Source organism: Battus philenor, unplaced genomic scaffold (assembly GCF_028537555.1).
Source record: "Battus philenor isolate CCGP_79_NKW_IND1 unplaced genomic scaffold, ilBatPhil1.0.hap1 SCAF_2, whole genome shotgun sequence".
Lineage (NCBI taxonomy): Eukaryota > Metazoa > Arthropoda > Insecta > Lepidoptera > Papilionidae > Battus > Battus philenor.
Window position 1 is genome coordinate 6,200,125 of NW_027181682.1, and position 17,066 is coordinate 6,217,190.

A 17,066-nucleotide genomic window follows, 5' to 3' on the forward strand; every position below is an offset into this window, starting at 1 on the left:
TCACGGAAGGTATAGCGAATTTCACTAAACCTTTAGTTCTCTTTCTTGTGAGGGATACAACGCTTATGTACATTTCTTAATTTGTAAAACATATTCAACAATTATAGAGATAAATAAACTGATTTAATTTGGAATATGTAGTGACTTTCAGGTAGTGGAACTCACCTCTTCATAGTCCCGATAGGAGTGGGTCGGCGCTCATTCTCGTGAGCGGCGTGGACGGCCCACCTTGCCTTTGCGCAGGGGCGCACCGGGACCGGGGGCTGCGCTGGCGCTTTTCATCAACTTTTGCCAATCTTGCTCGCAGACTAACGACCCCGCCAGCATATAGTACCTAATGGAATTGTATATGTGAATTACAGGTCTCGGAAATAATGCGCGATTTTCAGTTTTTTTTTTAAATATAATTTATGTCATAATTTATTATATTCTGAATTATTATTTATAAAGAAATATATGTATTGCACACGTTTAGCAATTTTTTCGAAGCTCGAGCTGCTTCTTTAGATAATCAGAATTCCTAATTTTAATCATCCTATTACATACGTGGATCAAGCTTTTAAATGAAAAACTTGTTAAAATTCTCCACTATAACATCATAATATGCATCAGTGAGTAACATCGGCCGTATGGATATTGGAAACATCTTAAGCATTCGATCGCAACGAGAGTTATGAGAGCTGAATATATAGCTAAATAGCTTTCAATTAATGAATAATGAATGGTACATATACCCCATCCAAAAATCAATGGCTTCAGATAGTAAGTTAATGCGTTTTTAAACATAAGTATGTAATATTGAAATTTATTATTATTTTTGTCTGTTCCTGTAGACTACTACAAGCTATTAGCATGTTGCATTCCAAAAGAAAAAAAAACAATGTAATACAATGTGATAATGAGTTATATTTTCACTTCTTTAAAGCTCTTGCACTGATAACTAAACAAAAGGTGTTCAATGCAGACAATACCTGTCGCCTTGCATAAGGTGTGAGCCGCACTTAGAACATGCGAAGCACTTTATGTGGAAGACGTGTAAGGGCTGCTGGGGGGCGCTGGTCCGCATCACGAACTCGCTCGCGGGGATCGCCTGCCCGCACGCCGCGCACGCGCCGCTCGAGCCGAACATTCTGGAACAATCACGAAACCGGTTCTCATTGCCCGCTCAATTAACTTGTTACCCTTTTGTATTACAACAGTTATGATTCATTGACCTTACGATAATACACACGGAAGTATCGAATTGAATTAGATTCTTATTGTTAGGAATGAGAAACTTTTGATAAGTGTTGCGTAATTAGAACTGATATACATGTAGTAGCAATAACGTTAAAAACTGTTTCGTAAATTGTAAGTCGCTGATTCGATTCCCAATAGAATTCGTTTGGATCATATAACATGGTTTCTGCTCACAAACGGGATAAATTACACATGGATGTTATCGTGGCCTACAATCCAGTGGAAACAAGAATAACAAAAACACAAAGATAAATTTATATTATTAATTATTTATAAATAAATGGAAAAGGCTTGGTTCAATATTTATACGACATTAACTCTATACTGCCTAGGGAACTCATTTTGACTGGTTTTTTACTTCAATTAAGAAAGTAATTGTTCATTTAATGACATAATTTTAAACATTTTTCTATTAAAAATATTTACAAAGTAATTATTATTTAAAATAAAAATATATTGTACAAATTTCTTTAAATATTCGTTACCATTCTTTCTAGTGTTAACGAAAACGTTAATACTAAAATATAAATATATTTTTTTACAATTTCTAGGTAAAGATTTTAAAAAATCTAGCCAACTGGTCCATTGCCGAGTCAATTAAATAAATGGCGTCGCTAAGCCTCTATCCGTTTATCAGATCACTCGGGAATGTTAAATTTCATGTCAGCCCGATACTTAGGCGGCGGCAACAATTTTAACAAGCGCGTCTGCCACGATTATTGCTCGTTAAACTTTGATAAATGGTTAATAAAGCAAAGTAACGACATTTACCATAAATCAATTGGCGCGGGCACCAATAGCGATACAGGTGTTAGTGAGCGATATCCAACCGGAGTTTGGTGTAACGGATGTAAGGAGTTACTGCTTTTATTCCATTACCTATAATATACCGTTGGCTGTAAATAAATTGAATCGGGAATAACATGAAGCTGCTATTTGTGCACGTGGTCACAGATATGATGTTTTGGAATACATAAAGTAATATTTTTTGATTGAACAATACAATAAATTCTATATTGCATTCGAGCGCGTCTAAATTTGAATCGATAGATCTGATATTTTTAAACCAGTTATTTTCAAACTAGTAGAGTTTAGTTTGAAAACCAGATTTATACAAAAGTACATCCCCGAAAAGGACTTGATCTTTGTATAGGCAGACGAAAAATATCTATTTATTTATCTAAAAACCCACAGCGCCTCAGAAGAACGTATATTAAATATTTAAAATTATGCGTTATTAACAATTAAAAATTCACAATATTATGTTATAAGTAAAGAATAAGCAAATAAAGCAAAGATGTCTACACTATTTTTCGAACACTGCATGACGATATAGGAGATATGTTGAGACTAGGTGCCCCTCAACTTCAGATAATTGAACTCATTTTTCATCAAATATACGATCTTAAAAATCATCAACAGTACATCACTGTATTGTATCGTAATTAATATTAATACTGTGATTAATTACTTATGAACCTTATTCTCAGTGGAAATGCCACTATTATTAAGCGCGATAATATGAATTCTCGTAGTGCTCTAGCAAATATTATTATCAAAATTGTGAATTACTTAATTATTTTAACTGAAATAAATCTATTTTCAGAAAATTTAAATTTTAAGACAATACCAGATATAATTTTTTTTTATTCGTTATATTGAAAGCGAGCGGCAGAGATATCTGAAATCAAGTTCTGTGCCGCTCTATATACGTAAACATAAATATATAGAATAATTGGTTATAAGGGAGCTTAAAAGGGGTTAATGAATAGCTTCGTCGTAGTAGTTTTAGACTACAGACACCCGCGGCAAAGCATAGGACTCCACCAAATATGTTTATGTCCATAATCACCACGCTTCGCAGGCGGGTTGACGATCGCAGTGTGATGTTTATGAACGCAGAGAAAGCTTCTACTGCCAATCTTATATAATAAATGCACAAGTGTAAATAATACAAGATTGTATACTTGGAATCGAACCCGGGACCAAAGTTCGCAAATCTCAGACTTACCGCTGGCTACCAAAGCTCGTGTATAGCTTATTTAGTGTCAATTAATAAATGATATACCCTATTTAAAAATCAATAGTTTCAGAAATTATAAATACCGTAATACGTACAAAGCATTTACGTAATTCGGATCTACATATAATAATTAATCTTTTGTCATCTACCTACAAAGCCTGCCATATTCCAATAGAAAAAATAAATTAATATAACATATTTCGAAGTGATCACTTTATACATAGGGATTGTAAATTCGCATAAAATCTAAATATTTTTGACACGATACCCCTTTAAATTTTTTAGACCGACGATCGATCATCGTGTATACTTCATAAGCATTTTGTAGATAAAGAGCAACTTTTTAATTTCATAGATGCTGGCAAAAATATTACTCGATGCCTCACGTCCACAAAGCCGCAAGAATATTTTTGCCGCAGTCAGCTTTAAATAGCCGCATTTAATAGTTAATGAGTAATGATTGCAATAGCTATTAGCGTCGCGGGCCCGATGTTATTTACAGCCCGCTGAATATTAATAAATCACAACAACAATCCGGCAAAAGCAATCAAAATTTAATAACCTGCGCTTCTTTGCTTCATTCGCTTTACGATAATTTGAAACGAGCATTGGATAAAGATAAATTTGAAAGTCTTAAAAGATAAATTCACTTCAATCACTCGCAGCAAATGGGATTTCGTTTCATTTACTCCAGTAAGAGCGTTTTCAATTAAGGAGCGCCCGACAAACAGTGGGTATCGGCGTATGAAGGTAAAATTAATTAAACGGAGCCAAGACAAACATGTACGAATCTATTTGTGTTGGACGCTCGCGGGCGGTGCCCGATACATCGCGCGAACATGTCTTGCGGCTGATGAAACGCGCAGTTTGATATCAAACTCCAATTCTTTGCTACCATAAACTCTATAAAAACTGTTTTTTTCTTGTAAAAAATTACGGAACCCTGCAATGAATACTAGAAAGTGAGTGACCTAGGCATTATTAAATATATGGCGGTAATATATGATACGGAGAGTGCCAAGTACAAAAGATTTTTATAGTACAACCGAAACAGCTGTACCGCCTTAATATGCGCGTGGCCAGACAGGCAGCGTATCAACTGCTTTGTTGCGTCAATCTGCCGTCAACGCTCGCGGCGGCGGCGCATGTACACTTTTATCCTCGGCCTCCCCATGCCGCACTTTCCTCTGGCGCGGTACATCAGTTTTGGTAGTCGATAGTACAAAATCTAGTAAATCATTCTATTCGAACGCTTTAGAATTGAGATGGTAGCCTCTTATGTCTTACACTATTCCTTCCTTCGTTGTACTTAAACGATATCTATAGTGCGCGCGGAAGTCTTAGTCATAAGATATTTGAGAAGAGACGATTTGACGTTTGTCTACTTAGTCCATCCTTTAGTTCAAATATCTCAGGAGGTGACACTTGAGCACACATTATTGTTGCTAACAAAAGACCTAATTATCTTCAGTTAGCTTGAAAAACCAGTATGTTTTAAAATAAAATTAAGAGAATTTCTGTCCACAAGGCTGCATGTTGTCGAGGTTTCGAGTTTTAATTAACTTACAAAATTATGAAGTTTATTTATTTTATAGCATATTTAGTCTACGTTCTTTAATGCTTTAATTAGTCGAAGTAGAAACGATACTTGTATTATTGTAAAACGAGCAGGAAATCCGAATTGATTTTAACTTCCTGTTGTTTCTCTTTGCCTTATTTTCATTGTACGAGTATTCGCAAGGTGCAATTTATATACAGGTTAATTTAATACTCGTTATTGTATATGCTCGAAAATATGTATGTACATCTTTATAGTTGCATAATGCTACAGAAAAATAACAATGGACTGTCTTATCACACAAGGCAATTTCTTCCTATTTTGACACCACAAAAGCTTGCTGCACCTATTTCCAATCACCTATATAAGTCAAAATCACTCCGAAGAATGTTATATTATTTATTTCTATTGGAATGTGACAGATCAATAACTTCTGACAGTGAACATTCTGCAGGTAGTGAGTAGTAAACAACAATCAATTTTAATATGTAATATTTCGAATTTTAAATTTTATCATTACAAAATTTATTATTTCGGAAACCATTGATTTTTGGATAGGGTGCACTATTGATTAATTGACAACAATTGATTTATTCTTTCACCCTTCAGAATCATTTTATAATATTATAGCAACTTTAAACACTAATTTCAAATCGTAATATGTGTCAGCATAAGTATTGAACGAGCTTGCTCCCTATACGCAAGGATTTTATAACCTCACCCGTCCGTAAAATTTCGTAACGTTAAGAAACTTTCCGAACTTCAAGGGTCGTTGGAATTCTTGGAACTGATATAAGGACTTAGTTTGGTACCTTTCATTCGCATTCGTAATTTTATTCATACGCGTCAAAGTTGATTACGATTTCTAATCGGAAGTAACTTTTAGGTTTCCTTTCACGGCGATATTAATTAAGGAATATGTGTTTTGCGAATTCGATAAGCAAGGAAGTTCATCGTAGCGGTGTGAACGAGTACAAGCTAGCCGAAGTTTATTTGCGTTCGTTACGTGTAAAATTGAATACGCCCCGGATCCTCATTAATTTAAGATGAAGACTGTATCTTGACATGTTATTTTATTCATTTCGCGAGTGTCTCGAGTCGCGGCGTTGTGTATGTGTTGATTGTTGTAAGGAACATAATTTAAAATCTCCCGGCGAGATCATTAGTGGAGGGAGGCTGAATGGAGGGTGTGAAGACACTTTATTTTTATATATTCATTTTGTAACACTTTGTAAGGACTTCTAGTTTCGCAGAAAAATGAGTAGTCCAGTTGGCTGTGTGGAAATGTATTTGAATGTTTTAACGTGATGAGACGTAATAATTTTTATGCAATGTTTTATACATTTTGATGTTACAAGAACTAAGTATTTCAAATTAAATTAAATTGGTATATTTATGAAATAAACATCTATTTCCCCTTATACTGTATTGACATAAGTAGAGCATTAATGCTCAATGAAATTTAGATGTATTATGAGCAATAAATAGCGCAGAAATGTCCACCATGACCACGTGTTTTTAATTTTTTCACTAAATTTTCAATTATATTTTGGAAAAATGGCAGATATATTTCCTTGAAGACCTCGAGGAATTTTTGGTTCGAAGGCTTTTGATTGACTTTAATCTAAATAATCAAAAAGGTATTGGTGCTACGATAAGGACTGCCAATTAATAACTGATTTACATGAAATTATGCGATCGCGATTTCATCATCATGCTTTCACTGGACGTCCACTGCTGTAATTAGATCTCTCACATAAATTTCCAAGATCAGTTGGAAGCAGTCTTAATGAAAGGTTTTCGAAAAAAAGGATCAATCGGGATTTGGTTGCATGGATTTTTTTTTAGTGGCTGTACTATTTGGGTTACCGTTTTGTTAAAACTCCTTGTTATTTTTCCAACAATACCGTTAAAGTATCACGCAAAAAATGTCTATACTGATATATATATGCAGAGGTTATGAGTATAAAAGGTGAAACGGGTGAATATATAGTTCATTTGTGATCATGTTACATTAATTTATTTTTCTATTAGAATGTGACAGGCCGATAACTTCTACCGGTTCAAAGCCTGCAGACACATATTTAGCAATAATTATTTTAATAGATAGTAATCCGAATCTTGAAAACGCTTCTTTTTACTGTATTATCATTACGCTTTTTAAAATTTCTGAAACCATTAACTTTTGTATAGGTTAATATATCATACATTAATAGATAGCATATGAGCACTTACATTCACCCTTTTAATGCTTTTACACGAAAGTCAATTATCCTGTATAATGTATGAAAACTTGATACTTTTTTTTTAACATAAACACAATCCGTAACTCATTGCAGAGCTTAAACAAGTTAGTTATCAAGTTAATAGAATGAAACTTCGCTGACTCAGTAACAAGATCACTTTTGAAACTTTACCTAACTAATATTGGAATGATAAAATGCTATGGATATGAAAATTTGCCGACGAGTAATAAGTGGCTCCATGAAGTATTGGATCGTAGCGGGGGAAACGATCGGAGACCTATCGCTCTCAATAAACCCGGAGAAGCGTCCGGGCGCGGGATATCTGACTTGTTGCTTCGGGATCGTGTCAATGTAGAAGATACGAATCTTTGAGATTGTCGACATTAATATGTATAATTATAAATTTTTCGGTATGCAAAGTTCAACTAAATGTTTCTACGAATTAAATTAAGAATTTTAACCGATACTAGTTTGTTAATTAAATAATTCCTTTAATTTTTTTTTATATGTATGAAAGAATGATTAAATTATTATGAACATATATACAATAAAACAGTACGGCATGTTTCTGTTTCTCTTTACCATTTCAGCCGTAACCCCTCCATCGACCTATTCTATCTTCTCCATGGAATCAACATTTCGAACCGGACGGTAGAATATGTACTAGAATATATGTTTGTAGTATGAAGAAAATTGGGAACAATAATACTAAATCCTCATAATTTTAAAATGTACATTATATTAATGTCTTGACTTAGCAAAGCCGATTCGAAAGGATAAATATTTGTTTCAATGTTTCATAGATCTCCTTCATAGATTTTCAATATGTCCTGTTGAAAGCGGCCTTTACGCACCATCTTCCGTTGACTTCAACGAGGTTGTCTGTTCACCTTGTGGTTGGACATCCTTCCCTGCTCTTTCCGGTCCGTGGTCGAGCTCAACAAGTATATGTCATGACTTTTAATATTTTGCGTTTTAATGCTTCCGTTATTGCGAGACCTGTCATCACTCGCATAGAGTCCGCCTACCGGGTTGGTGATCGAACTCTTGGCCTCTTTCCCTCTACTTTTCGTATGACAAACAGCTTATCAAGACTCTCTGGTTACCTCGGAGCTATGTGGCTCTAGTAACCCAGAATTCGTTGGTAAAAGATAGTAAAAAGCCTTATCTTTATAAGAAGTAAATCAAGAACAGATTTGTTGGTTTTTAGGCAGTCAGTACAGTATGCGTAGTATTTTTCGTAAGCACCACATGTTAAAAGCGTCGATTTTCATTCGGTCTGCCACGCGAATTGTTTAGGATTGGGAAGCGTATAAGAAGATTGAGAATATGAGAGTTCTTACCAGTTCTTTTCTTCAATTACGAATAATTATTCAACATAGACTAATGAGCATTTATCTAGTTTTTAAAATTAAAAACATCTCATGAATATAGAATATAGAAACTGACAAACTAAATAATAGAATAAAAACTACTTGGTAGATAAAGCCATCGGTTTTTTATGTTATCAATAAGATCAAACATATTTTATTCGTTGTTGATACGCATATTAAATATTAAATCGACTATTGACTGTTTCCTATTTGAATAAGTTTATTAAAATTGAACAGGTCTGACGTAGTGGCCTTCAAAAATACTTGATCTAATCTTTATGACGCTGTTCATTATATTAAAAGACGAATATATTTGAAATTGGTGTTTAGTATTATAATAAGAACTATAGCATTGTAGAGGTGTTTGACATAGGAGGACATTGACATTTGTATATTTTTCCATACAAATGGTCAAATGACGTCTGGATGTGTTCTGATTTCATATAGATTTAGTAAAAAAATATTACGATGAGATTGAATGTAACTGTATACATCCGGAACTGAAGTGTTCTTCTTATCATTTACATTTCAAAGTTTTTTTTCGTGAATCATATCAAACAAAATAAATAAAGTGGTATAATTATCTTTACTAACGAAAAAAAATGACAGAATTTTCAATGATAACAATAATAATTAAGATAACTTCACTTGAGATGTACTAAAAAACATATTATCTCCTAGGTCGTAATTGAGGAGTTCCACCGATCACATCTTCATCGTTTCAGTCGTTGGACGTCCACTGTTGGACATACACATCTCTACGCTTTCTCGAACACACCCTTTTAAGAACTAATAAATACAAAGTCATTCAAAATCATTTTAAACCTATAACGTCTACACCTGCACATAGAGGAAATCTAATGAATCTTTAAGACCGGTAAGCTGCTTCTTGAATTCAGTGTCTTCGGACGACCTTAACAACGTGAAAGTCTTATTAGACATATTACGTCATAAAAATGAAATCTTTTATTGAATAGATAATCATTTTAAAGCGAATTAATCTATTACCTGTAGTACAAAAAACTTACTTTAAATTGTGTTTATTTACATTACTTCCCGCTTTAATCATTGCACCAATTAGTGCAGCGCAGGCCGGTAAAAAGAAATCGCGACAGAAATGTAATGTTGACAAGCTAGAGTCGTCGGCAGTTAACACACGTGTATCGGACGGTTCGGCAGTAGTTATAGTCACAATGCATGTTAGGAAGCAAGACGCGGTGTCAGTGTATCAAGTTAGCACATCGTTAGCAAGAAACTCGTTAGCGGCGCGTGCCGACGACAAGCCAAGAATTTGCTAATGACATGTGCCTCCCGCCCGCGTCTCCCGTACGGCCTCCGAATCAGGACGCGAATTGGACCGCTGCAGTTGCGCCCCGCACTGTACGATTGAGGGCTATCTCTATCTTTGTTTCGCACGTCTATCACTGTTGTATATAAATGAAATAGACTCGATAATTAACAAAAAGAGACCATAGGTCAAATAATGATAATACATTATATGAAGGGTTACTTTTGCATTTACTAAGACCGAAATAAGTAGTCAAAAAGTGATAGAAACAGTTTTTATTTTATTGGATAATGCTGTTTGTTTGTTGGCTTTTACAGTTTTATCTTTAAGGTAACAGAACCTTATAGCATTTTAATCTCTTTAAAGCAAGTAATGCTTAATTTGGTCCTTGATAATAACTGTTCCTCTGAATGCGAAACTCTAAGCTCGCTAAGGCTGTCGGTGTGAAGGCTTCAACTTGGGCTGACACTAGCATTCGGATTCGCTGATGCCCCGGAGGGCTGTATGGTTATTCGATTGCTGTGATGAGTTCCCCTTAAAAATATGCACACAGGAAATATTTGTTGCATTTTATACCATAGCCAAGCAGTAAATTTAGAGGTAATAGTCACCGTCAATATAGCTTGCTATTACGAATAATATTCACAAGGGAAAAAAAAACATTAATAAGATTTATCTTTGCTACCATAGTTTACGTTACTTTAGTGCTACAGACATAATTATTTTTTCAGCAACAAATATTATTTATAAATACGAGTTATCACCATGTGAATTTTTTTTTCGCTGCGCGGCGTCGCGTAATTCAAAAGGTGTGTAATAAAACAACTGTAACATTACAGTTACATTACACTAATGATGTTGTTAATTTAGAAACAGACGCATTATTTTGTTATAACTGGCGCCAAAAATAAATTAAATCATTGTGCTTTATGAATACGTAATACCATAAGCTATTTTTATTTTACTAAAAAAAATTATAGAGAAGAAAATGTCACTATTGTAACATAATATTGCTTTTCATTTGTTATACACACCTTAAAAATTTATAGTAAGATTTTTAATATTATTAATATATATAAATCTCTAGTTTTAGAGTATTATATACTATGCACATTCAAATAAATTGTGATTTGAATTATTATTTAAATTAGTACACAAAAATATTTTTAACCATTGTTACCCTATTTTTCCACAAAACTTAGCAAACAATTCAAGTATATTTAATGAGTATCATGTATTTAATATTAGTATCATTTTCTCTTAATTTCATATAATTGAGATAACACCTTATATCAGAAAAATCGCACTAATCATACCGTATATACTTTATTTATGGAAATTTTGTCAAAGCAACATATTACGATAGAATTATAGCGTGGGCACGCGGTCGTCATTTCAGCCCATAAATGCCCACTGCATGGCATAGACCTCCCCTAAAAATATGGCAGGCGGGTTGGAAATGACAGTGTAGTAATATTGTACGCAGTGGGCGTTGCTACTTCTCAGGAAACTTGTTAGCGATCAGCGATGTGCAAAGTGTGAATTATTTAAAATTCTATCCTGAGTACTGAACCTAGGATTTACAACCGCAAGTCTCCGGTCCTCTGAAGCTGGGTTACCACTGTCTCAGCAGTTGCTCAAGTGCTAACCACGGAGCAAATTTAGTATTTTAACCCGACAAACTTACACGAAGGTAGAATCTGCTAGATTGAACCATCTACTGCATTACACAGTAATTATATGTCAGTGATTTTGAATCATGATAATATGTACATATTGTTAAAAAAGACTAAATTAATAAATACGTGTTTTACTAATATCAGTGTAAACCCAAAAGACACTCGTTAAAAGGCAATGAAATGTAATTCCTCAGGAAGGACATTAAGCGGATCGTAAATACACGGTTGTCTAAAACAAATACATGTGACCAGGAAATGTTTTTATTCGTCTAACTCGGTCCGTTAAAAAAATAGAAACTATTTGAGGCTTTACGATAAACATTAACGCGGAACCGTGAAGCAATCTCGTATTCAAATTGACATAGGTAGTAAAACAACAGAGCCTCCGGACTAAGTTCTATAAACTCGTTCCAAACTCCCCTCTACACACTCTATCGGCGATTTTTAATTAAGTCCCCAGCCAGCGCCGAGCGAGCAAAGTAACACCATCAATTCATTATCCTAAACTCGGGCCCGATTGTTCCTCGCCCGCTACTTACGCAAACTTTCATTTTAATCAAGCGTTTAATTAAAAATTATCCGAGAAAAACAAAATAAGCCCGTTAGGGCGGGCTGAAACTAATTAAGGCGCATGCGATGAGCCGGCCGACAACAGCGGCCCGTGAGGTGAGCGTCCTTTAATTAAACGCTTGTTCTACTCCAGTGCCCGCCGCTTAGCGAAACTATTACACCGGCCCCGTGGAAAAACCTAACAAGTGTAGGGGCGGCCCCGCCGATTGCAGCGCTGATCCTCTGCCGTGTCTGCACTTCGACAACACGCTCGGCGCGTTCGTGTGCGTGTTAACCTTTCATATTACTTTTATAAAACACCTCAAGACATGTTTGGACTCCAAATAGACACTAAATCATTATATGTATCTGTGTAAAAGTTACCACCGAGCACTGTTGATAGAGCATTCGATTTTTTAATTAAAGTACAACAGGGATATCAAGGTTTTACAGGATGATTGGCTATAGAAGCAAAAGCTTTGAAGAGGTGAATGTATAGCTCATTTGCATATTGTATACCTAATAAAACAATGGTTTATTTTTCAAACTTCGGATAACTATATATTAAAATTAATTATTGTGTACTACCGAACCCTACAGACTTTTTATTGCCAGAAAAAAAAAATTAATGTAACATATTTCAGAGTGAAATAGATATGAGTGTAAAGACCTTTACATTGACCCTTGTAAAGCTTTTATTCCTATAACCAATTACTCAGTATATATACATATTTGATTACCAAATATGTAATACCGTACGTACAAAATTTGTAAACAATCTTTACATCGCACAATAATTGGAAAGAAAACGATCCGCCATGTGTTAGCATATTTGTATTAAAAACAAATCACTTTGTAAATTGCCCACGGTGTTTCATGTCAGGCCAATGTATGATATTATCGAGACTCAAATGTCTTATCACATTACTGCGGAGCTTGGTCGGTGAATTTATACCTGGCTAGCTTAATTGGCGTAAAATAATTCGCAGTTCATGGATAGTTATTACACCGCGGTAAAACTCATTAGATTCCGGTCGACGAAGCCATTATTCATACATTGATTTTATGGTTATAAATAAAATTTAATTTCCAGCCGAGAGCAGTTTGTAGGCACAAGTTTTCTAATTAATGTTAATTTATCAATTAACTTGCGCTAAGAATTAATTATCTCAGTATTACGGGCCCGACTTTATTAATAAACTTCCACTAATCAATCTTCCGAAATAGCTTTCGTGGAAACGAAAGATGTAAATTGTCCCACTATGTTTGTAACGCCTTTTATAAAAATTAATTAACAACACGCTAATGATAAACGTTTGCCATAAATAAATATCTTTAATGGCACCATTTTATTTTGTTTTTGCTGTTCATTTCTTGAAGCGACAAAGAGGATTTTTTATATTGGCCGCTCATTATATTTCTATGTAGCATTAATAATTTTAAAGTAAATTTTGAATTCATCGGCCAAGACAGTTTTTTGGCTTACGTCAGGAGTGTGTTCGTGAAAAACTGTAGTAGTTGAAAAGATAAATTATAATTAATTAACAGGCATCGAACAAACAACTCGCCTCGATAATTACTAATGCAGAATTTGCATACAAATGTAATACTTTAATTGAAACAAGCGCTGGTCAAATACCGATTTAACTGGATGGCGGGGGCGCTTATTAATTACACCAATTAACTGAAACATTCATAAATAATAATAATTTATTACTCGAAACATTTGTCAAAAGCCGCACTCGCACGATGAGCTAATCGACTATCACCGCTAATTGCCCCCGTCTGGCCCCCGACCCACCTTTGCTACCCTCGGCCGGCCCCCCCTGGCGCAGCGCGGGCGCGAACCAACCCCCCTCCCCCCGCCGCCAACTAATTAGATAAGTTTGCAACTCGACTCTACTTCTGGTGCCCCGCTCTACCGGTAAGCATCAATCTTTTTAATTAAACATTTTTGACGCTGCAACGATTAGCCATCGAACTCGCTTCTATGTTAATAATGGCAAAAATACCTCTCTCACAGAAGTTAATCTACATTGCACACGCCTAACGCGTTGACTTGTTATTTTTTATATTTCCATATGAAATCATACATTTCAGTATGTTGTCTAAAATGAACTAATCAAATTTAATGAATGTGTAAAACGTACTTGCAACGAAAGTGTAAATAATATATAAAAATTATTCGCGACGTAAAATCAAATAAAAAGTGGCAACACAGCACATTGTTAAGTTAGTATAAGAATATCGCGGCCCAATTACTGATTTGTGGTCGTCAATATATCAGATACAATAGCACATTGTCCGTCCGTCAGCCTGATTAAGTAAATAAAGGGTGCCGATCCGAGACTCCGGCGCAGATTTTATCTTGCGACATTTATAGACAGGCACAAACGAAAATAACCTTTCTATAAATGGATCAGAAGGTGGTGCTATCAGGAAAGAACCGCGGGAAAGACGTGTATTTAAGATTCTTGCAAGCGTTTCTGCGTGAGCCGAAACTTGGTACCGTTAGACACTGGTTTCACATTTTTTTGTTAAATGGATAAAGATAATCGGTAAATAGAAATACACCAACATTGGACTAAAAAGGTTAGTTACCAATGTTTGGCCAGATATTCTCAGCAATTGTGTTCCTAAAAAGTTATGTTATTTATATGTTTAACATATATAGGTGGAAAGGATAAGAAGAAAACAAATATTAAGGTCGGTTTTTCCAAAATCATTAATAATCATAGACTATTTTTTTTTATTATTTGTGGTAATTTTTCGAGTTCTATACGTTATATTCGATCCCAAACTACTTAAATTTCTAATATTAGTTATTACTTATTTCTTAGTCACATCTTCCCATTTTTATTAGTTACTAGCTACGTTGACAGCCTGCTCTGTCGAAAGGAAAAAAAATAATTGTATTTTAAAATAATTGTGTAATAATAAAAACGATACAAAAACATTACCAAACAGGGATTAATAATCCAGCGCATTCAGCAGAACAGACAGTAATAACTATAAAAATAAACCATTACTTAAAAATAAGTTACCTAGTTTAGACACTCCTGGAATTTAGTTATAGTATCATTATATTTTTATTCTAATGTATTAACGTAAACGTTTTTTTTGTAATTTATTAGAACGCCATTATAAGTTTTCAGTCACGGTTTGTAAGAGACAAAAACCATGTTAATTTTACCTGAGAATTTTTCGTTTTTTTCCCTTTATTAGGTCTATGCATTTGTCTTAAGAAGACATGAAAAACAAAAGCATGATTGATGAAGCCGTTAATAAATTTAGCGATTCATTTTTATGGTATGAATAGGTTGAAAAGGCAACTGTAACAATATGTAAGTTGTAACAATCTTACGTCGATAGTTACGTTATCCGACTGAGCTGAATCATAATTTGTAACTGACTTAGAGGCTTGCACTCATCTATCATCGCTGCATGTTTGGTGACGTGTGAGCTTGAATAATTGATGCGGTTGAATATCGCAACACATTGATTAAAGTCAAGAGGGGATCGTGATTTCCGTCTACCTCTCATACTTGATTCCTGTATACATCAACCTATATATTCATATAACCGGAGAGAAACATATTTTCTTACATTTTCTTTTATGAAAAGAGATGAGTTTATGTAAGTAAGAAAATAAACGAAGCTTATCCAGAAAACAAACGGTAAATCCTTGGTTAACCGTACTGTACCTATAACGCTAAATAAACAAGAATAAATGACAAGAAATTTACAAAATTTAAAGTTGGTTATCATTGGAAGCCTCATGGCACACAGACCAGATGGCTGCTTGGACCTTCAGGCGAGACAGTGGAAGCCACAGACCGGCGCACAACGTAATACATCGAACCATAAGATGGACACCGTGCCCTTGTTAATGTCACTGGAAGACGCTGATGCAGGGCATTTGCTATTATTAGAAATCTGTTAATCTACGGGGGCGGCCTAGCAGTGGACATATAATGAAAGTTGTTAGTGATGTACTTTGATAGAATATTAATTAGAGCTTTGTGTTAATGTGTCTTTAGAATGTAGTTAGAAAACTAAGGAACCTTTTGATGTTCAATGGAATACATAAATAAAATATAACAAAATAAAAACTTTATTATTTCGCTCTTGATATCTACAACAGTTGTTAGGTTTTGCAAACAGCTGCAATTAGTCAGAGAGGTGCTTAGGTAACGTAAGTCTCGCATGGTATCATTAGTGAACCTCTACATCGGCATGAGCGGTGTCCAGTTACGATCGTTACGGGATCCTTTATTTAGGGTAAAGGCGCAGTAATTGGACGGGCCGGATGCAGCGCACTCACAGGTGCTCGCTGCGTGCGCCCTCTCGCGGTAGTTGCAGGAAATGAGAGCCAATTTGAATATTCTTCGGCGGCAAATCGATTAATTGGGAACCAATTAAATCCGTATCTCCCTACCCTAATAGCGATTTATATATAATTGACAACTCTTAAGTGTTCTCGTTATTAAAATATGTAAATTATATTTAAAAGTGTAACAAGAGTTCCTAGGATATTTTTATAAAGCAAATGTATTTTGTTTTAGTTCAATGTAGTTCTTAATTTATATGTAAAGTCATTATTAAAAGGCCCAAACCCATATGGAAATTTAAATTTATGCTACGGAGATTATTTAGGTACGTATTTCTCGATGTTTTACTCTCTTCGCTGTATCCCATTATTAACATTTCTGAATAAAAAGGCAATCAAACTCGTTATGGCCAATAAATGTTGCACGGTCGCTTTTATATTACATAATGATCTTGAACGTGAATATAATTCAAAAAGCTGTTCAAACTTTAAATTATAGCAAATTAATGGTTTATTAATATCACGACTTCATTAAAAATAAAATAGAAACCCACGCGATAATCGCTCTGCAGGGACAATGTTATAAATTATAGTTACGGGCTTAGTTGATTGCTACCGATGTTAGTATTTATTTTAGATTGATTTATTAATGTTATCTTCATAAATTATTATTAAAAAAAGAAGGCCGTGTATCAAACATCCTAATGACGTCAAACAGTTATACATATATATATTAGCTATGTCCAGCCAATTTTTGGAAATTTTCAAGTTATGGTTAGTT

At 34.6% G+C, this 17,066-nt stretch overlaps 1 protein-coding gene across 1 annotated transcript in view; it reads right to left on the reverse strand.

The window, feature by feature from the left end:
• Window positions 1-17,066, reverse strand: part of LOC137922069 (LIM domain transcription factor LMO4) — a 125,325-nt gene that overhangs the window by 44,568 nt on the left and 63,691 nt on the right. Inside the window, exons 3-4 of the mRNA XM_068764920.1 lie at window positions 972-1,130; window positions 166-334 (exon numbers count right to left, since the gene is read on the reverse strand). Coding sequence (XP_068621021.1) covers window positions 199-334; window positions 972-1,130 — 295 coding nt within the window. The 3' untranslated portion in view covers window positions 166-198. The remainder of the gene's footprint in view (window positions 1-165; window positions 335-971; window positions 1,131-17,066) is intronic.